This window comes from Anomalospiza imberbis, chromosome 6 (assembly GCF_031753505.1).
Source record: "Anomalospiza imberbis isolate Cuckoo-Finch-1a 21T00152 chromosome 6, ASM3175350v1, whole genome shotgun sequence".
In the NCBI taxonomy this organism is placed as follows: domain Eukaryota; kingdom Metazoa; phylum Chordata; class Aves; order Passeriformes; family Viduidae; genus Anomalospiza; species Anomalospiza imberbis.
The window spans coordinates 46,169,203-46,191,271 of NC_089686.1; the positions used below are offsets into that span (position 1 = coordinate 46,169,203).

Genomic DNA, 22,069 nt, shown 5'->3' on the forward strand with positions numbered 1-22,069 from the left:
TGTTTATTAACCTTTTTTCTGTTTTTTCCTTTTTATTTTTTAATTTTTTTTGTTTTCTTTTTTATATTTATTTGTTTCTTTTTCTACAGGTGACTTGATTTACAACAGGGTGGATAGTGATGGCTGTCGATTTTATGCTATCTGTAGCCCAACATGTAATATTGAGCGACATACTGTACATTGTCCTGTCACTACTCTGCCAGCCACCTCTTCGTCTGAGTGGTCTACAACAACAACAGCAGTTCCTCTGCCTCCCACCGCTACAAGTGCTGTTTTTCATGGTTGTGTTTCCACTATTTACCCTCCATTACAAGTATGTAATTTCTGTGTTATTCTTTGACTGTTGAAATAATATGATTTACTGTTTGGTACCTGATTGGAAGAGGTTGTAGTCTTTATACCTTACATGTGCTGATTGTCTTAATTATTCTGCTAATGATGGGAAATATATAGGACGTAATATTTGAATTTTTCCTTTTTCTGAATTTCAGTTTTTTATATTGTTAAAGCAAGTGACAATAGTTTTTTCTTATTACTTTATCTTTAGTAAAACTTTTTGGTGCATTGCATATGTAAAGTATCTTCTCACTGACATAGTATAAGGACTTTTCTTATGTATGTTATTTTTTCACTAAAGGGAAATATTTAAGATACAGTAAAGGCTTGTATCTGTTTCCATTTTCCTGCCATTTTATCTATGCACCTTTAAACTGTTTTTACTGTTATGTTCTCTGCTGACCTTGAAGTACGCTATACACAGAAGAGAGGAAATCAGTTCCTGTAATCTAATACATGTCCCCTTAGCTCCAGAAGAAACAAATGTAGTTAAGGTTTCCACCTCCTTTCAGCATTAGAAAAGTTAATCCTGTAGAATATTGACAACTTTTTATTCCCAGTGAAAATTTTCATTTTAGTCTTTGTTTTAGTTTCAGAAAAGAAAAGTTATCCCCCATAACATGGTCAGAGTTTTAAATACCTCTAGTTGTCATTAAAAATCATTAATACCACAAATTGAATAGAAGTAACACATACTAATTTCCTTTCTAACACCACCATTACTGGAAACATCATAGCATAAATCTAAAAAGAGGAGTAAAGTTTATACCCGTTTACAAGGTTTTGTGAAAAAAGCTTTTTCTTCATTTTGCAGCCTGGAGAAAGATTCAAATTATCCAACTGTACAGAAGTCATCTGTAATGGAGACAACAGTATAGATGTAGTACCAACGTACTGCCCACCTGTAAAGGAAATTACCTGTGCAAACAAATATCCACCAATGCTGGTACCTGATGAAAATGGATGCTGTTACCGATATGAGTGTCAATGTAAGTATCAATAGATTCAGGAATAACATTTTTTGGAAAAAAAAAAAAAAAAAAAACAACAAAAAAACACTGAGCTTTACACATATTATATGGGCATTTTGATTTCTTAGGGTTGCTCTACAAATTGCAGTATCTCCAGTTTTAAATTTTTCTGCTACCTAAATTCTCATCTTAATCTTCCAAATATTTTCTCTGTACCAGGTGTGTGTAGTGGATGGGGTGATCCTCATTACATTACTTTTGATGGAACCTATTATACCTTCCTTGAAAACTGCACTTACGTCCTGGTGAAACAGATTGTCCCTAGATATGACAACTTCCGTGTTTACATTGACAATTATTACTGCGATGCAAAAGATGGACTCTCCTGCCCTAAATCCATTATTATTTTCTACAAATCTGCAGAAGTGGTGCTGACTCGTCAACTCATGAATGGTGTGATGACCAATGTGGTAAATATTTTTTTTCTATTTTTGCAAAAAAGAAATAGTGTCCATAAGCCTTACTGATGCTTTTTTGAGATACGGTCTGTTAGAATATCACATCATGGAGGTGATCAGGGCAGACAGTATCACTAGGGGGAGAAAAAAAGGATTGCACTGGATGCTAAGAACAAAATTCATATTTCATGAAAACTGGTACATTGTGCCATATGCTTATGTAAACATGCACACTTTGAAGAAATACAAATGCAAATTGCAAGCAGGAGTCTTCTCCCGGGGGAAAGATGGATATGTAACTGTTGGATGACTGCTTTCTCTCCATATGGAATTTCCGGCACCAAACAGCCCTGACACAATTCCCCCTTCAATTTCCTACAGCAAAGAGAGGTATAGCTAAAGAAAGGGGTAACTTACACTGTCATCTCACCTTCATGATCCAAAGTAGTGTTGGCAAACCAATGAAACTAAAAATACAGTCCCACTCTTACACTGGAGAATCTATTAGTTGATTAGAGAATCTATAGAAAGGGAGAAAAGTTTGTCTGAATAGGCACTCTCGCCTTACAGTGCCATGTCAAATGCTCAGTCAGAAACATACATTGGTTCCCTGTGAAAGAAAACAGTAACTAACAATTTTAACTCATGCTTTAGCCTGATTCAGTGAGAAGAGAGTTGCAGAATAACTTCTGACAAAAAACTGTTAGGCAAATAAGTTAACCTTTATTAACTCATATAAGATACTGGCTACAAACTGAAAAGTGTAACAAATACTACTACTAGATACAAATACTACTACTACAAACACTACTAGATAAAACTGGCACTAAGGGTGTCTGACTTCATTTTTAATTCAGACAACTCTTCCAATGTCAATTACTATGTAAGATAGAGATGGTGTGATTATCTGGCAAAGTTATTACATAATAATGGCAGGGATGTTTCTGTAGCTAAAGAAAACTACCACTCATTTTCATTAGAAAAATGTTTCCAAGGCATATAATCATGAGGAATACAATGAAAATACTTGGATTTATATGCATAGAATACTTTGTATTAGCATACAGTCAGCACAAACACAGTATGTAGAGGCCACTTAGATTACAATATAGCAATACAAGACAAGATATCAAAGCAGTTATATGCTGTCATTAGGATACCAATTAGCACTGGATGTGATGAACAACAATATGGAGTTATGCATAATTATGAAGATTAGCAAATATATTATTTAAAACAATCAGGCAGAAGCAGTGCTTATTCTGACGTGGTGTTTTGTTTTGTTGTTTTTTTTTAACCCTGCATACAGATGTACTTCAACAAAAAGATTGTTGAACCAGGCTTCAAAAAAGATGGCATTTCTTTCTCCACTCTTGGCATCAATATGATTGTTGAAATAGAAGAAATTGGTGCTGTCATCACCTTTAGCGGTCTGATTTTCTCTGTCAAGCTCCCATACAGCAAATTTGGCAACAACACTGAAGGACAATGTGGTAAGAAGTCTGCACAGATTGGAGGGGGTCCTCTTTCCCCATCCCTACCATGGTTATGCTCACCCACTCTGGCTATGCAGTGTTATAATTGACAGAGATTTTTAAACAGCAGTAAATGGAAATGAGTACAGTTCTGCTCTTCAACTTCTGTAGGATGTCAAAAGCTCAATATTTCTTTGTGGCTGGGGTTTTACATCTGCTTATTTTTTCATAACCTAAAGTTCATATAACTAGAGAGAGTGCTCCCTATGAAGCAAGGCAAAATATGAATTTCATGAGCACATCACACCTAAACATATCAGTCCAGGAATGTATTGTGCATCTCTGACATGGCTTATGAGACTTACCCAGCTTGTCTCTTCCAGGAACGTGTACAAACAATAAAGAAGATGAATGCCGCTTGCCAAGTGGTAAGATCATTTCCTCCTGTCCCCAAATGGCTCATCACTGGATTGTTGACAACAACAAGTCATGCCATGGAGTACCAATACCACCAGCTATAACCACACCTCCACCAAAGCCGCAATGTCAAACGCCTGCGCTCTGCAAGCTTATCTTGAGCGAGTAAGAAAACAAATTCATTTCTTCTAGACACAACTTTCTCAGTATCTTCAAATAAGAATAACAGCTAAAGCTTTAGCACGTGATAATAGCTGAAAATGTCAGCTTACTGACGGAATACATATAGTAAAAGGCCTTTGCAAAAGAAACTAGTCTGCCTTAATGATTTGTATACCAAAGATAACTGAGCAAGGAGAGGTAAAGTCAGAAAATCAGGGATGCAGCAAGCACTAAAATCAATACTCCCCTGATGCAATACTTCCAGAGTTTGTTCATTAAGTATTAAGCAAAGACTGAACTCTAAATTTGAAGTGGGTCTTCAGTACAAATCATAGAGAACCCAGTTACCATACAGGTGAAGAGAACAGATGCAAACAGCTGAGAAATGTCCTTCATTCTTTGTACATTTTACCTAAAATATGGAGCTCCAAAAGCACAAAGGCTTGTTTCCTGAAGTGTGTCCTATACCTGTGTAGGCTGACAAGGTTATTTATAAAAGCCCTCTTATACATGCTTTCTGTAGTATCTAGTAAGTTTGGAGCTACTTTATATGTGAATTTTCTATTGCTACTTTTTTCATTCTTTTTTTCTCAATCTGATGCAGTTGTCTTCTACACTAAATTTCTGGTCTCAAAAAGCAAAAAGTTTGTGTACACATACAGAAATACTACGACCGTTAACATCTTTAGAAAAAAATGGCACTTCAGGTTTCTTAATCTTTCCTGAATCTATCTCCCAGCCTACTAGCCATTCCTAGGGTTTTGTTTCTCATAATGCCTTCCTTTCTGAAGCAGAGTCACATGCTATTAACTGGAAAGTGTTGTCTGACAGGAACAGACTTTGTATAATGGCTCGTTGATATAGAAAGGGGTTGCTTTCTTTACTGTCTGCAGGGTTTTTGCAGAATGTCACACAGTGATACCACCAGAACCATTTTTCAAAGGCTGTGTTTTTGATGGATGTCGCATAGACGATGAATCCATGCAGTGTTCCAGTTTGGAGATATATGCTACAGAGTGTGCTGCTAGAGGTGTCTGCATTGACTGGAGAGGAATGACCAACAATACATGTTGTAAGTATTTCAGGACTCAAAATGTGTGTGATAAATGGTAGAAATTAGTGTTTTAGTCACTAAACACATCTTACATCTGATACTTGGTTACTGTCTACAAAAATCCAGTGGGGTCCTTTATAACAGAAACTGCAGATGAAGAAGGCAAAGCTGTAGTAATTTTTTTCTGGAGGAAAAAATGCATCTGCTGTCAATTTTTAATTTTTTTTTTTTTTTTTTTTTTTTTTTTTTTTTTTTTTTTTTGTCTTTTTCCATACAGCATTCAGCTGTCCAGCAAGCATGGAATACAAGCCTTGTGGGCCCATTAATCCAGCTACCTGTGAACAAAGGTATTTGAAAACAAAAAAAAACCTCACCCTGAAGCACCTGCTTATATTTTTCTTATCTATCTACTTTCATCAGCAATTTGAGTTATTTCACAATGAAATGTGTTGTGAATTTCACTAACTTGTTCAAGATTTATAAATACCAATCAGCTCTAGGAACACGTGCTTCCTGTTGCCCTTCAGAAAGTGTACATTTTTTGTCTTTTTTGTATCTGACATGATACACTGCTCTGCCCTGTGCCTCACCACAAAAGTGTTCTACTCAAGCACATATATTCTTCCCATTCCAGCTATGAGCATCCTGGCTATGGAGTAACTGAAGGCTGTTTCTGTCCTGAAGGAATGACACTCTTGCGTGCAGAGAGCAACATCTGTGTCTCTGAATGTTGTAAGTCATCTGTAGCTAGTTTGGAGAATAAATAAAGATGGGAATTATTAGTCAGGAGGCCTGAGTTCTATAGTCATCTTCTACACAGTCAGATCATTGCAAATCAGCCTCCCTTAGTATCCCCAATTACAAATTGAATCATAGTCAATATTACCCTTTTTTCCCATCATCCTTTCTTATGTGAGACCCACCAAGATGGTAGAACTTTACAGTTCAGCAAAATTAGTCTGTATATCAATTTTCTTGTTAGCTTTATCTTCACAGTATTTTCATTTGAAACTGCATGTATGTACTCCTTTGTCAGTTTTCATTGGTGTAAATGCCCATTCATTTGTTTGTCTGTCTTTTTCTATTTCTTTCTAGTCTGCAGAGAACCAAATGGAATGTCCAGAAGGGTGAGTATCACAATGAGTATGGCTTAATGAGCACAGACAAGTGAAACAAGATGATATTTAGTCAAAAACTTTGTCACAAATGTTTGTTCACTTTCAGTCTAAAAATAATGAGTACTAGAGCACCCCTAAGAAATTTAACAATAAGTGATAAAATATTCTTTCAATAACCTCACACATAGGGAAAAAAAAAAAACTTAAAAAAAAAAAGAGAGAAAGAGGGAGATGGTAGTAGTGGAAGTTAGACATATATGCTTATTTTATTTCCACAAATTTGGCTTGCTAAAATTACTAGAAATGAAGGGAGAGATGGATAACAATGTTTACCTGTTGCTTATCATGTTCATGTCTTGCATTATTAGTTCCTCAACTGCACAGAAATCAGCAAACTAATGTGAAAATAAGTATGTCATATGATAATTTTTTGTTAAAAAATGGATGCAAGGCTCAATCACTTCTCCTTTAGAACTCCTGTAACCCTCATACTAACACTATTAACAAATAGAAAGTAAGAGCCTTGTAAACTCAGAATCTTTAGTGGCCTCCAATGTCTTCCCCAAAAAACAATTTGAGGGTCTTCTATAAAATCTGAAATATGAAAAAGCAGATATAATCAGTTATCACTACATGCCTATATGAACATGTTAACTAGAAGCAAATAAAATTATTTTGGTTTGTTTTATATTTACTTTTTTTCTTTCCATTGTCTGTGTTTTTCTTTGTTATTTAGCCAGGAGAAAAATGGACAAAAGATTGCCGAGAATGTGTCTGTGACAAAAATACTCTTAAGGTGAAGTGTACAAAGCACGAATGTTCTCTGACACAGCAAGTATTTTGTGAAGGACCAGGTTACATGCCTGTTCAGATTCCGATACCAGAAGATCCATGCTGTACTAGGACTGAGTGCTGTGAGTACTGTCTTAGTTCTTTATCATGGGCAATATGCTATATTAATTTTAGGGAACTACAGCAATCATTTCACATTTTTTAATACTTTGCACTGATGTTATAATGCTTTTCTCTCTCATCCCGCTTTTTAGAGCCTTCTTGCAGAGCATACAGTAAATGCCTGAAGATAATAAATGTAAAGAATAAAAGATTTTTATATAGTTAGACATAGAAAAGTAACTGAAAATCTTCTATAATTTAACATTGAAAGCCTTTAATTCTGCCACTCTCTGAAAAAATATTCAAAATCCATTTAAAACATTTTCAATTTCAAAGACAAGCATTAAGAAAATTAACTTAAAAATAGTCCTGACTATTTAAAAATTACTCAGGAAAGTTCTAGAACCAGTTATCAAAGAGAGTCATCAGATTTCCCCATTGGTACAAATTTCTCTTTGAAATTATCTCTTTCCAGCAATTACTACTCTGTTCTTCTCAGTGTTTTGTTTTACAAAGATTATGGGAAAGCCCAATCACGTTGAAAACACCGTGGCACATAGACTGAATTAGTCATTAAACTATCTTTCGTAAACACCGTATCTACCCCATGGGAAGTCATCAGAAGTTCATGTAAAACAAAATTGCTTTAATTCAAAAATTCTGAGCTGATTATTTTCTTTATTCTCTTACATGAGACAGACTGTAACACAAGCCTCTGCACTGACATCACACCCCAGTGCTTAGAGGGGCAGGAAATAATCACAATAATGCCACCTGGAAACTGCTGTCCTATCTTTGAATGCAGTAAGTATTGTGCACCCTCCTCATGTCCTATTTACTCCCGTATTTTTCTAAGTTACAAAAACCTTATAAGAAAGATGCAAGTTATCTCTGGTATCATATTGGGCCTTGTTGTGAATGAGTGTTTTAAGGCTGCTGCCACAGGCTTATGAAATGGGCCTACAAAGCTACAAAACAGAAGTTTTTTCATGCATTTCTGCCTCCTAAAACTTACACCTCCTTCTTCTTTCTTTACAGGACAGGGCTGTGTAGTTAACGAAACCTATTATGCAGTAAGTACACAGAGTTACTCACTATAAAAATATACCCTCGCGTAGCTCACAGTGTAATGTTTTTGAGACACCTCTCATGGTCTATATTTTGTAGGAAGGCCTGAGATAAAACATTATGCATTATTTCACTGAGGTTAACATCCTCTGTACAAGCAAAATCATGTTCTGCTCTCCTTTCTGCATTAGCAGAATTTGATCCCAAAATCAGTATTACCAAACCAGAAACTCTGCAGAAATAAAACAATTTGTATTTATGGATAGCTTAGCCTATGCATAGTTCATCTTTGTATTTTCTGTGATGTGCATACACAGAGCAACCTGTTTCAACCGACTAATAATGGGCTTTTCCAACTTCCCCTAGCCTGGAGCTGCCATTCCATCGGGCCCCTGTGAAGAATGCACCTGCTCGGCATCCTCTCCCTCAAGGCCTCACCACCTCAGGGTCGTGTGCCAGCCTGTTATGTGTGACACATACTGCCCACTGGTGAGTGCTGTTCTGCTGCCAGAAATTCCCACCCCACTCAGCTCCAGTAACCACCAGCCCAGGTCAGTGACCTGCCTTAATGCCATTGTCTCTCTATTCCTTTCAAAACAGGGCTATAAATACACAGTGGAACCTGGACAGTGCTGTGGCACGTGCAAGGCAGCAGCTTGTGTAGTGACTCTGGGAGACAACGTCACACACGTGCTCCATGTAATTACCTCTGGTTTAGTTCACTTTTGGGGAACTCTGATAGTCTTTTCATTCCTTCCTCTCCTTGTATTTGTCACATTTATTTCCTCCATCTTTTCTCAGACAAATGCTTACTCAGGCAGGGGCTGGACAATCTCCACACAGCCTAAACAATACCTTACACCACAAAACACCAGTTTTGTGGAAGCAGATAGACTTCACCACACCAGACTTCTGGAAGCAACTGTATAGTGAACAATGGCTTTCAGAAATCTACATAGGAAAATACATAGGAGAAAGCAAAGGGCTTTTGTTTGCCTCCAGTTCTGAAACTGTAGCACCCATTTTGCTCAAAGGATAATTTTATCTGTGGAGGCATTTTGACACATCCATAAATTCTAATGACAAAACCATTGAAATGCAAATTATTCTTTCCAAATGAGTCCATGTACTTACCCTACTCACACAAAAAGCACATCTATATCCAGATAAAAATAGAGCCTCTTCACTTAGTTAATGAAAACCACTTAATAGTATTATGATAATATGGCAAATAATTATCAGCTGAAATTCAAGGAAGTTGTTAGGAATGATCAAACTACTATACACAGCAAAAATAAGACATTGGGGACTTTTGTTTCATTTTTATATAAGAAGATTTTAATTTGCATTCATTTTTGACTACTTTCAGGAAGGAGAAAACTGGAATCCACCTGGTGATAACTGCACTGTTTACACATGTGAAAAACATGCTGACCAGTTCATTCAAGTCATCAAAGAGGCAAGCTGTCCTGCCTTGAACTATGATGAGTGTGATCCAGTAAGTACTGTTCTACCTGTTCTCATTTTTGGAAAGGTTGCAGTGCCTAACACCAGTGATAGAAGGATCACGGTGCCCAATGAAAATAATTAGCAGAAACATCATGCAGGAAGTAACTCTCTTTTTATCCTCTCTGAACCTGGTCCCAGTCAAATTTTATCTCAGAAAAGCAACTCAAAATTAAAATGAGTGGTATTTCAATCCTCAGTGAGGATCAGACATTAGAAAAAAAGGATACAGCATAATATTTTGGATTCCTTAAATTGTTAAGGGACCTAGAAGCAAAAATCAGCCTCTGGCAAGTCACTTATTTCACTCATTGTGTTACCCTCTCTGTTATAATCCTTCCCCTTTACTGACTTTGGTCACAATATTTTGGCTTACATGTGCTAGGAGCTTCATTGCTTGCTGAAATTATACTACTAAACTGAGGGGTTTCCTCCATTTCTGGAGGAAATAACTCTTATTAATATTAAAGTAGTGATGTGCCCTTAATACTTAGCCTTGCTTGAAATTAGATTCCCTGTCAATACATAAAATACAAAAATATACACAGGTTCTGGAGCCAGAGAAAATTAGGAAGCAGGGAAAGTCTGCTTTAGTATGCAGATATGAAACCTGAGTTATCTTTTTATCTTTTCCTGCTTAAGGAGGATATCAGGTTATCTGACGATGGCTGCTGTTTAGTGTGCCAAAGAGTACCAAAACGTAAGTAATAATAATTTTGTTAAAAGTATTGATTATATGTGCCTGATTAGGTATATTAGCCCATTTTGCACAATGGGTGCGTAGACAGAAGAGATGAACTGACCAGGTTTGGGTTCACTGCTTCACTGGAGTGAGAAAGGAAACAAGTGGAAAAGAAAGGAACAGGACATTTCCACTATGCATTTTAGGTCCTAGTGAAACAGATGCTGAACTTTCCCATCCCCTTCTGTTAAAAGCTGGCTTTTTTTTTTTTGGGAAGGTGAGGACTATGACTACCCTCCAATTTCCATAGATACATTTTCTTTAAGGAGGAAAGTGAAGCCAGTTCTGAGAGATGGGTGTGCATCAAGCAGTTGCCACAGTACTGCTCTTAATTTCTGAATTCTGAATTAAGTTGCCTAAGAAAAAGGGAAAGTTTCATCCACTGATAACACAAACAGCAAGTCTTCATTTATCCCTCAGCAATTAAAAATGCATTGTGACTTAGTCTCCTATTTCAGTTCCATCCACCTTACTTTTCAGCTACAAACTTTCGTCTCATACACAGCTATCTATTTATATGCACGTGTATTTTAACCTGTTTGCCTTTGCTTTGTGATGACCTCAGTTTGTATGAAGCACAATATGACTACTGTCATCAACTATAATGGCTGTGTGTCTCCTGCACCTGTTGAGATAACATACTGTGAAGGCAGCTGTGACGCTTACTCGCGGTAAGTGGCATAAAAGATAATTGTGGCCTCTTGTCTTCTACTCTTTACACCAGTTACATCAAGCAAATCACAAGTGTTTTTCTGATGTGTCCAACATCCACCCAGATATCACCTGTTTCCATTGTGCTAATTAACATGGCATTGTACTAGCTTGATTACCTCGCGTTTACCAGCCTGTTCAATATCATAGTGAATAGACCCAAATTTTGATTTTGCCCATTTAAAACTGAGGTTATTTGTTTCTCATTATTCTCTCACTGGACTGGCTCACTACATGATCTGGAATAATTCTTTACTTTTTCTGTGCCTTAATGAAGACTTAGAGTCGTACATTTTTACAATGAGGAGCAATTTACACCACAATACTGTAAGAATGATAATATTGAGCAATAGTCCCACATGCAAGCACAAAACTTCTGGTTATGTTTTGTAATGGGTGGGAGAGGCAATACTATTTCTCACATAAATTCTGAATCTTTCTCATTGTTTTTTCTATCAGATATTCTCAAATGACAAACACAATGGTGCACAAATGCTCATGCTGTCAGGAAATCAAGACCAGCAAGAGAAAGGTGACTCTGACGTGCAGTGATGGAACCTCCCTGGATCACTCCTACACCTACGTGGAGAAATGCAGCTGTGTGGGTGCTGAGTGCATTACCCAAGGCAACACCCAACAGGAGACACAGCAGATAAAGACCTCTCAGGAGCAAGCAAATGTCAAAAATTAGAACTAGAGAGAGTCCTCAAACAAGGGCTGAGCATAAGACTAAATAAAGAAACTTCAAAAAATACAAAAGTGTCAAGAGCAGCTAAAATTTTGGATGAACAGATTATTTTTTCTGCATAAACCCCCAGTATGTCTGTCTTCAGAATTTCAGCTTTCATTATCAATATATCTCCCATTGGTTTTTATGTCTTTTCTTTTACACCTTGAGAGGTGTAAGTTTATCTTGACATCTTCTGTTCATTTGTCTTCTGAGAAGTGCTGGACTTTTAATAACATTTTCTTTCCAGTTGACCAAGAAAAATCCAAAGACAAATCCAGAAAACAAACCAAACCCAAGGAAAACTGTACCCCTCTGCTTCTATATGGTTTTTGTTTGGGGTTTTTTTGATTTTTTTTTTTTTTTTTTTCTGAGGAAAACTTAGAGGGCAGAAAGCCATATCTTTTCAAAACTATAAACTTCAACGTTCAGAACAATTTATGATGGACATATTTCCCTACATGTTTTTGTGAGGAAAAGGAAAAATCCTATTGTGAGAAGCTGCTGCACACTACTTTTTGTTTACATAACACCATCAGCATAGTAGCTGTATGAAAATATGGATTTTTTAATTTCGTTTTGTTATGTGGTTAACTGTTTACAGAAGAAATATATATATATTTGCCAACAGAGGCATATGAAGGATTTTTTTAAACAAAAGTATAATAATAGTAATAATAATAATAATAATTGTAAATTCTTTCCTAGGAAGCTTCAAGAAGTTGGACCACTACTATTTATTACTTTTTTTTTTTTTTTTTGAAAACTGATTTATTGGGTCATTTCTTTCAGAATTAATGTTAATATCCCATTTCTTACTCTCAGTCATGTTGTCTGGGTATGGTATATTTTCTTTTGTTTTTGAATATTATTTTATTTTTGTTCTTTAAGACACAAAAAAGCAATTATGATCAATAAATTTTGAGCATTTTACAGCACATCTGCTTTGACTTTTCAGTGAAGCCCTTGCGTGAGAGTTGCTGGGTCCATAAAACATAGCTCCAGATCAAAAATCGATGTAGGCTGTGGTACCTAACCCACTATAGAGCTTTGATACTGCTTTGAGTGAAAAACACTCACAACCAAATACTTGGAAGTGTTCCAAGCACATCACCTCAGCCGCTAAGCACCTCTCTGAGTCTGCACATGTTTTGTAGCCCTGAAACGTTCTTTACCTGACTGGTTTAAATTAGCCAAAGTATTTCATACCAGCCTGTCTCATGTTTTAGAGCCCACTGCAACACAAATAAATCTCTGAAATGGCACTGTTGTAAATCTCTGCGGCTGCAGCTGAGAGGAAAGCTCATGTCTTTACAATTTGCTAGGAGAAGGTGGGGTGTTAAGGTCTTTGAAATGGGTACCAGTGTCTCTACTGACTTTGGGCAGTGGGCTTGCTGCAGAGCCCAAGCAGTTCTGCTCCTGAAACAGACAAGGCTCTGCACAGCCCGAGTTTCTGCATTTTAGGGTAAAATAGTAGGTTCAAAGTGGGATATGTGATAGGCAGTTCGGGAAGGCTGAACCTTCCTAGTGCCTCAGCCACTGGGGAAGGGGAGATGGCAACATGGGGCCGGGAGTTTAGGATAAAAGGAGGGTAACCCCCACTGAAACTTGGAGAGAGAAAACGCCACAGGTGTCTGCGCTGGGGGACTTTCTCACTTTATTCAAATAAAATTGCAGAACTCCTCGGTCTCCTTTTTGGAGATAAACTTCTGGCATTTGTGATTTTTTTTTCTTAAACTACTCAGCTTTAGTAACAGAGTACTTTGAGCCAGCCACCACAGCTCTGACTGTACCTTGTGTAATGCCAAGCAACATCCTACGTATAACTGCTCTAGGATTTGTAAATGGAACAGTAAAAAGCTGAAGTTTTTCTACTAAACTTTTCTCCTACCCTACAGTTTGGATGGCTCAACAGAGGGAGAAACAGGGTGCCCTGCAGCAGCTTAGGCTGCTCTCACCCCTGTTTTTCATTTACAGGACAATAACCACCCCTATACTTCCCCCTTCAGAGGCGAGCACTGATATTTCCGTGAGAAACACTAACACCACCATACTTCCTGCTGGCAGAAATCCCGAGCTCCGTCCCAGCTTCCTGTTGACATTTGTTAGTTTTTCCATGCCTTGGGCTCTTCTGCTGCCCAGCGAGGTCCGCAGGTGGCACACTGCTCTGTTCCTCCCTTCTCGGCGAACCCTGCAGGCTTCCCCATGCAGCACCACTACTGGATTCCTGACCGTTCGGTGTGTTACAGATCTTCTGGCCTTGCCAGACAGGCTAGGAAATTATTATTCTCCTGTTCATTCTGCAAAAGGGAAATAATGTCTATAATAGAAAATTAATTATTATGTGCTTTGTTGGTCCACAACAGCTCCTTGCCCAGCATTAACCTACTGAAATGGCAGATTGCCTGTATGTTGTTTCAAGATCATGAGTTGTTTTCCCATACAAAGCCTGTCTTTCAGCATCCCAGAATATATCCTGTTTCCTGCAGGTCGTTGTGTGTAATAGGTCTGTACCACCAGCCATTTCATACACTGAAAGAGAAAAAAGTAATACAATGAGGAAGAGAATGAGGGGAGACGTGGCACATGGGAGGACTGACAGGTGATAATGGCAGGGACAGCACAGTTTGGTGGCATAAAAAGAAAAGAAAAAAACAGAAATAGAAGCAAGGGCAGTGACAGGCTTCAGTACTGGCATAGGGAAACAGGAACAAGGGGAACATAAGCCAAGGTAAATCATGGAGGCACACCAAGGCTGTGGCTGAGGAAGTACTGGAGACCCTGCCTTGGAGAAGGAAGGATTTCTATCACAGATGCAGTCCCAATGCTGGGAAAGAGCAAATGGGAGCCCTCTTCGGTAGGTTTTGTTCTAACCTTTGAAAAAAAAAAAAAAAAAGCCACTTTCTGGTAACAAGCCCAATTAAGACAGAGTTTTATAATAGAACAGGAAACTAGTTCTATTCAAATATTATTAATTTAATAAGAAAACAATTATAAATGCACAGGAAGTACATTTTTGCAGAGGATGCAGTGGTCGTGACTGTCAAATTTTCCTTTGCTCCTTACAGCTTCAAAAATTACCTTCCTTCTTGAGCCTCTGATTTCTTTTGGCATTCAGTATAACTCCTATTTATAACTACAATTTGATTATGAGTAACCAACAAATGTTTCCACCATTAAAATAATTGGGTTTGGGTTTTCTTAAATAGACAGAAACCTATTCTGCCTGCCTCTAACTACTCTCCTCCTATTATGACCATGCATAGAAAAATAAAATCCCACTTATGCCTCCTTCTGTTTTAAGAAAGCAAAGGCTGTCCAGGTAGTCAAAAATGGAACTCTTAAATAGAGTAATTGTGGATATGTCACACACACAGTCTCACAAAATGAAAATGTGTAAATTCTTAGTAGCCAGTCCTGAAACGAAACCATTGTTTCTGTATTCCAGTCTAGTTACAAGGATTCACTGACTTTAAAAAAAGAAAAAAAAAAAACAAGAAAAAAGAAAAAAAAGCCAGAATTACATGAGAGGAGTGTGATTCCAAGGCAAATTTGAAACTGGCTTTTGTTTCAGAGAATGTCAGATGTGCACTCTGCATCTGTTCCCTCACTCAATGAGAAGTCAGTCAAAAACTCTCATTCCAGTTTAAGTGGCCTCTAGAGAGGTGTGGGGCCAAAACTGAGCTTTCTGTCATTACTCAGTGTCACAGCTACTGAAGCACACAGCTGCCAACTGCAACACGGCTATAACATGAAAATATGCAGAAAAGACATCATAAACACCTTCATGAAATGACCTCCTGCCACAACGGAACTGAATTTATTAATCACATGAATTGCTGGTTGCTCTGTATTCTGGAGAATGAGATTATTCTACCTGATGTAGTTTTCTAATTTGCTCTACTATCAATGCTTTTGTGCTTTATGACCTCATTTTAATGGTAATTAAGGTCCATTATTCAGATATCTGCTATTTTACAGGAAATTAGTATTGCAATTGCACTAAATTTGGTCAGCTGAAGATAATGCAAAACATTACCTCACATACTTCATGGTGAGTAGTTTTACAGCATTCATAATAAAGAAGTTGTCGCAGTACACTTGATCTAATTTTTACATTCAGCAAGGAAGCTATGAGAACAATGTTATCCGTCCCTCAGTAATACTGCACAGGATTTTACTGAACTGTATTTCAATAAACAGTATTTCAATCCCAACTGAGATTCCATCATAAGTAAATTCTCAGCCTAAATAATTTTTAGATTTCCAGTATTATTTGCATTTTTACAAAGTAAAATAAAGTTTGTTAGTCACGGTGTGCTGGTTTTGGCTGGGTTAGAATTGAGTTTTTTCATAGTAATCAGTATGGGGTGTATTCTCCTGTGACATAACTGCAGTATAAAATAGATTTAAATCATCACAAGGAAGGCTTCAGCTGATTAAAAGATTGCGTGATCTGTTCTCCTCTGCCACTTCTTATCTCTCCAGGCTCAGAATAAACTGCAGAGATAGGGCAAAGAGCAGTTTGAGTCCACTCAACTCCTGCAAACTTCACAAAGCTCATGAGCTCTTCTGCCTCAGTACCAAAGAAGCATTTTCTAGAACCAAAGAAGCACTTCTGAAGCAGAATTTCACAAGAAACAGCCACAAGGCCATCAAGGCTGGCTGGCACTCCAAGACACACAGAAAAACTTGCCAGCATTACACTGAGGTAACTACAGTGGACATGACACTAGCAGGATCTCAATTTACCTCACAGATGAATATAAATATGCACAGTGACTAATCTCTGAGACTTTCAGGAAACCACAAAAATGGCTTAGAGACTCTTTTTTACAGTTCATCCACTCAGCTGAAAAGATCCCTGAGCATCCCAGTAAGGACACCTCACTTACCCAACTAAGGAAGCACACCTGAGGAACATACAATGGCTAAAAATTACCAGAGACAAAGAGAATTTACCCTACCTTGCTTCATTCATTCTGGTAGGATCATGCTGGTGTTCTTACATTATTTTTCCAGCACATGTGACAAGATCACCACGCCTTTGTATGCTGGAAATGACACACAAAGAACGAGAACCACAATTCTTCTTGCATTTTTGATAGTGAAGATAAAGATGGAGCCATTTTTCTAAAGTCAAGTTTATTTATTTCTCTTAGTTGTCAATTCACTTTAGGCTAATTGAGATTAATCTGACCTGTTGATGTGGCCAAGCTAAGGATTCAGAAATAATATGCTCATAATAAAGTCACCCAGTAGGAAATTGCTTCAATCCTGTCAACTATGGTTTTTAAAAACTTATATCAAAGATATAATTAATGTAATACATTACAAATAATCTCTCATACACAGTTTATTCACAAATACTATTAAATAATAAATAATCTAACTACATTGTGCCCCACACAACTCTTTGAAAGCTCCTTTTACAAAGACTCAGAGTAATCAGTACAGGATGAAACAAATTTATCTGAATGTGCCACAACCAGTTCATCCATGCTGTAAGAGCTTTTTGGGAGGGAAGAAAGAGAACAACCACTCTTCTGAGAGCTTTTCCGTGGCTATGACAAACTGTTGAAGATGCTGAAAAACGTTGGCAGTACAGGCGCTGTGAGAGACCAGGAAGGAGGAGGACTTCCCAGGGCCTAACCCAAAACTGCCCAAGCTCCAGGAGTGTCCTCCCAAGAAATGTTGAGAAATACATAAGGAGGAGGACCCCTTTCACCAGGGGACCTTCAGGTACAGCCTATTAACCCCTCAGGGCCCTGCTGGATGTGGGCACCAGTAGCAGGAGAAGCCTTGCTCCTGGCAAAGCCCCTAAGGATAATGGAGTCAATTCCAATGTGAGGTGTTGTCTTGCTCCCAAAGAAAGGCGCTGCCAAGTGTGATTTCCCTCCGTGCAGAGGGCGACTGCCACCACCCTGTGCCACACACACAGGGCACCTGCTGCTCCAGGGATGGCAATTCACTAGCATCCCCACTCCACCAGGGGAAGGACACCAAGGTATGGACCTGCAGCATGGTACTCTTTGGGAAACCCCTTCTGAGAGGACTTGGCAGCTCTGCTGCTTTTCTGCTACTGGGACAGCAACCAAGTTTGTGCCTGAAAGGGCTGGGACTTTGTTTTTACCTTTCTTTTAATAGTTACTTCCTTCTTTTTTCCAGACAGGAATTTGGATTAGAAAAAGCCCATCCCCTACTGCAAACAGGCGCTGCAAATGAAATCACAAGTTTTCCACCTCAAAATAATTTAGTGAAGTACAGGTTAATCTGCCTCAGTGAAGTAACCTGTTGACTCCTGCTCAAGATTACATGTTGAAATGGTTACATTACATGTTAAATGGTTGAAAAGTGCTGCTGGCAAACTGGTCCCCAACACCCCTGAGGCCCCAGGTGGGGTGCCCTGGCCCTGCTGCAGCCCTGGGGTCATCCCCTCTCAGCCCCTGCAGACAGGGCACAGCAATGCCCTTGTTCCATCCTATATCCCCTGTGGCAAAGCACACTCCACACAGTATTTATACAGCTGCTATACACATAGCATTTATACACAGTGAACAAAGCAAACTGCTCCACCATTCTCCATAAAGTCAAGTTTCTAACGTCACTGGGATTTGGTACTGGCTTATCTTCTTACAAGGTTAAAAGAGAAGAAAGAGAAAAATGTATCCAGCTGGTTTTTGAAAGTGTGTCCTTTTTCCAGCCCCTTTGTTTTTATCAGCAAGTTTTGCTGGTGTACCCTGGTTGCCAGGTTGCATTGGGACTGCTTTTACGGTCCCTTGTGTCCTTGCAGATGCTGTCATGGTCTCTGCTGGGAGCATGTCCCTGCTCTGTTCATAAGATCTTCAGGCAAACCTGAGGATTCTGTTAGTTTAGATGACAGGCTGAGTCAGGACAATACAGGGAAGGCTCAAAGCTGTACGTATTCCTCCCCACAGTGCCAAACTGTTCTGGCACTGCTGAGACTCTGATGTGTCATACCAATGCACTCAGGTATCCTGGCTGCTAAAGTAATAACTGTCAAGATCAAACATGTCGCTTACAAGGAAATGACAAAACATACACAAGGACAGCCTGTTTTCCACCTTACTGTAAGAATACTTCTATCCCTGCTTGCATTCCTTGAGGCTATGTCTGTCTTGTTATTTATTCTTTGTTTCATTCTTAATATCCATTGTATCATGTATCTTAATGCGTATTTGTGCTTGTGATTATATTGCCTTGCTTCTGTTAAATGATGCAAGCTACTGACTTTAATTCTGATTACTGACATACAACTTTTTAAAGTTGTGAAATACATATTTTAAACATTTTTTTAAATCAGAGTGTGTGTTTATATTTTAAATTAAATTCATAGGCTTTCACTTTTCTGAAGAATTTTCGATATTACTCTCCAGGAAATACAAAGAGCTGCTTTCAGAATTACATAGGAAGTTTCATAGCTGTGCATTTGATTCATTGAGCAGTTGCATAGAAGATCATTGCTCTATCTTGTCAGCCTCAAGCTTCTATAAAACACAATAGCAAACGGAGTGTTTTGCATGAAGCAAGAAGTTATTTTGTTCCTTTCTCCCAAAAGGTTCTGTGTCATCTGGGATGTGACTCAGATACTTCAGCTGTGTTAGACAATCTGCATTGATATGTATATCAACTCTCACACTGAGAGGACTTTCTGCAGTTTGTGGCCAAGGGTCCCCAAAGGGAAAGGATCTACAAGGAAAGTGCAGATTTGTTGTCTACTGCTGGTTTTATTTCAAACAGTTTTTTTCCCTCTTACTATCAGTGGAGCTACTTGTACCCTTACTGTTCTGAAGTCTGTCCAGCCCTCCCTCTTCAAATCAAAGTCAGATGTAATGCAAGGTTTATCAGCATTGGCAATGTTTTATTGGCTAAGCTGGCATAATTAGAAAAATTAGGCAAGCTTTTTGGCACTGCAGACCTCCAGTCAGCTTTGAGAGTTATTTCTTAGATATGTCTACCTCAGGAAGTGGTGTAATCCAGCCAAATCCTACTGTCCCAGCCCCTTCAGCTGAAGCCAGAAGACTGGATTTGCACAGCTGGGACAAAATTTGGATCACAGTCAGCTTTAGAAAAAAAACATTAGCATCATTGACACTTGAAGAAAAATCCTGCATTATTTTAGAAATGTATTTGAAGTCTGGCTTTCTTCCAGGACTTCTGTTCCACTATAAGCACTCTAGACAATCAGTATTACTACTGTGAGATATATATGTTGCTATTTTTTTACTTCCTGTAGTGTTGCCTGTACATTTCACTACACTGCATATAAGGCTCATATGCCAACAACCGTGTTAAACTCTAAACAAGCAGTCAGCATTTCACCTGTAAGCAGCAAGGGGCCTGGGTCTCCAGGGTTGGTTCCCAGCAGAAAAGATTGGTCCCTCTGCTGTTAACATGGGTGTGTTTGGGACTGTGACGGCTGCTTGTTTTACTGAATCAGGTTTCATGGCAGGAATTTTCAGGGACCTCCACTTCTATCCAAGCATGTAATGCCATTAGCTCCTGGTAGTGGACAAAGTTCTTCTAACTAGAAAAACTGCTTTGCCCTTGAGTTCTGCAAAGGTTGAGAGTAGTTGTCATTTTATCTCAGATAATAAATCTCCTATTCATTTTGACAAAGGCTTGGGTGTTTAACAGCGTCACACAAACTGAACCTATACAGAGCAAACAGTCAGACAGAGACTGCCATTGTGGATGAGTTGTATTACCTTCAGTCTGGTGCCTAAAAATGTCCTTGGAGCATGGTCTTGACTCTGCCCCAACACAATGCACATGCTGACAGATCAGAGCCTTGTAAAATAATTGTTGGTAGATAAAGTAAATCCTCATCAAAAATGTACTCTCTGTTGAAAAGATCAATAGAAGTAATCAAGACAGTCTGTTTGGGAGCCATGTGAAGGCTGTAGAAACAGAACAAGGGTGTGGAGTTATAGCTTAAGTATTTGTGCAAAAATCATGCAGGAGCATAAGTAACGTTTCTTTAGAGGAAGGAATGAGTAACAAGGAAATGGCAATCCTAGTCTATCTACTCTCTCTCCCTCTTTGTTTTTCTTTTCCCCTCCCCCTTATCTGGTGTATTTTTTTTTTTTTTTTTTGCAGTTTTCTCATTGCATTTCATTAAGAACATTTCCATTTCATGTCTGTGGGGTACTGGTTCTTAGGTGTCAACTCATCAACATTCTTGAGAATTTATAAAACTCTAAACTCAAATAGCTGTGTTGGAACAACTGGGATTACTGATGTCTGTAAAGTCAGATTTTATTTAAAACCCAATTCCATTCCACATACTTGTTCAGAAAGGTAATTTAAGAACATAGGCTTTTCAGAACAAACTAACTGCATGCTTTGGCATTAGTTTTACCCTAATAGCTAAGACCTCCACTCACATGGACCAAGATTTTCCTGTGCTAGGCACCATAATATCCTATGCTCTGAATCAATTCTTTGAAATATGCACCTGCATGCTTTGCCAAACTAGATTAGAGTTTAATTTTGTTTACACCTCTCTGCATTGTCCTATTTTTTATTTATTCAGATATTTATTAAGCCATGGTGGTGCTTGTAGAAGAAGAGCATAGAATTACTCTCTGCTGTACTGTACAAACAAGAAACGTGAGAATTCTTAGAGATAAAAGGTAACATAAAGACACGGAAGAGAGGAGAGAGGGAACAGTAATAAGCATCTAATGTTACCTGTGCTGTTTATGAAGCTTAAAGGAAGCACACAACTGTTTGAAACCAGGATTTTGCTAGTTATTTCCGTAGTGTGTTCGCTGCTCTGCTAGTTTTCAGACAGTAGTGACACTTTTCATGGAGTGAACAGTAGTCATTAAACAGAGGGAGGGATCAAAGTTGACAAGTGACAGAAATTTTTCTTAACCTCCAGCAAGCAATGTCATCTAAAGGAGACACAAGGATGTCCGTGCACCACCTCCAAGACAAATAAAATTCAGAAGCATGACATCCTTTTCATGGCTTGCCCAGAACAGCACAGAAAGGAATTCTTTATACCAAGTTTTTTAACTCTTTTAGTCACATAGGCCAGCCAGTATCTTTAATTGTGTTTGATTTACTTTGTCTCCAGGATCTGGAGGTCCAAATAGTGATATAGCTCATTCATTTTTTCATTTGCTACAATCTCAGTTTCCTCACTCATCCACATGCACCCACTTCCCTCTAACACCTTTCTGCATTTTGCCTCCTCACTCATTCATTCCAGCTATCTCCCTGTATGATCCCCAAGGCCCACATTCTTCTTCTCCCCTCTCTCCCAGGCAGTGCTGCACTTTCCACCTCCCCTTTGCTTCTCTAAGAAGAAGCTGACACACTCATAATCCAGTAACAGCAAAGACCAAAACAAAAAGGCACAGTGAAAACTCATGTGCTAACAACAGCTGAGCTGCAGCAGA

At 38.4% G+C, this 22,069-nt stretch overlaps 1 protein-coding gene across 1 annotated transcript in view; it reads left to right on the top strand.

Annotated features, from left to right (window-relative positions):
* MUC5AC (mucin 5AC, oligomeric mucus/gel-forming) overlaps window positions 1-11,978 on the top strand; it is a 46,985-nt gene extending 35,007 nt beyond the window's left edge. The window contains 18 exon segments of the mRNA XM_068194954.1: window positions 90-313; window positions 1,151-1,325; window positions 1,527-1,777; window positions 3,075-3,258; window positions 3,624-3,822; window positions 4,713-4,891; window positions 5,151-5,220; window positions 5,508-5,605; window positions 5,969-6,000; window positions 6,728-6,905; window positions 7,585-7,689; window positions 7,924-7,958; window positions 8,320-8,442; window positions 8,554-8,652; window positions 9,323-9,451; window positions 10,102-10,159; window positions 10,767-10,872; window positions 11,372-11,978. Coding sequence (XP_068051055.1) covers window positions 90-313; window positions 1,151-1,325; window positions 1,527-1,777; window positions 3,075-3,258; window positions 3,624-3,822; window positions 4,713-4,891; window positions 5,151-5,220; window positions 5,508-5,605; window positions 5,969-6,000; window positions 6,728-6,905; window positions 7,585-7,689; window positions 7,924-7,958; window positions 8,320-8,442; window positions 8,554-8,652; window positions 9,323-9,451; window positions 10,102-10,159; window positions 10,767-10,872; window positions 11,372-11,603 — 2,477 coding nt within the window. The 3' untranslated portion in view covers window positions 11,604-11,978.
* The last annotated feature ends 10,091 nt before the right edge of the window (window positions 11,979-22,069 follow it).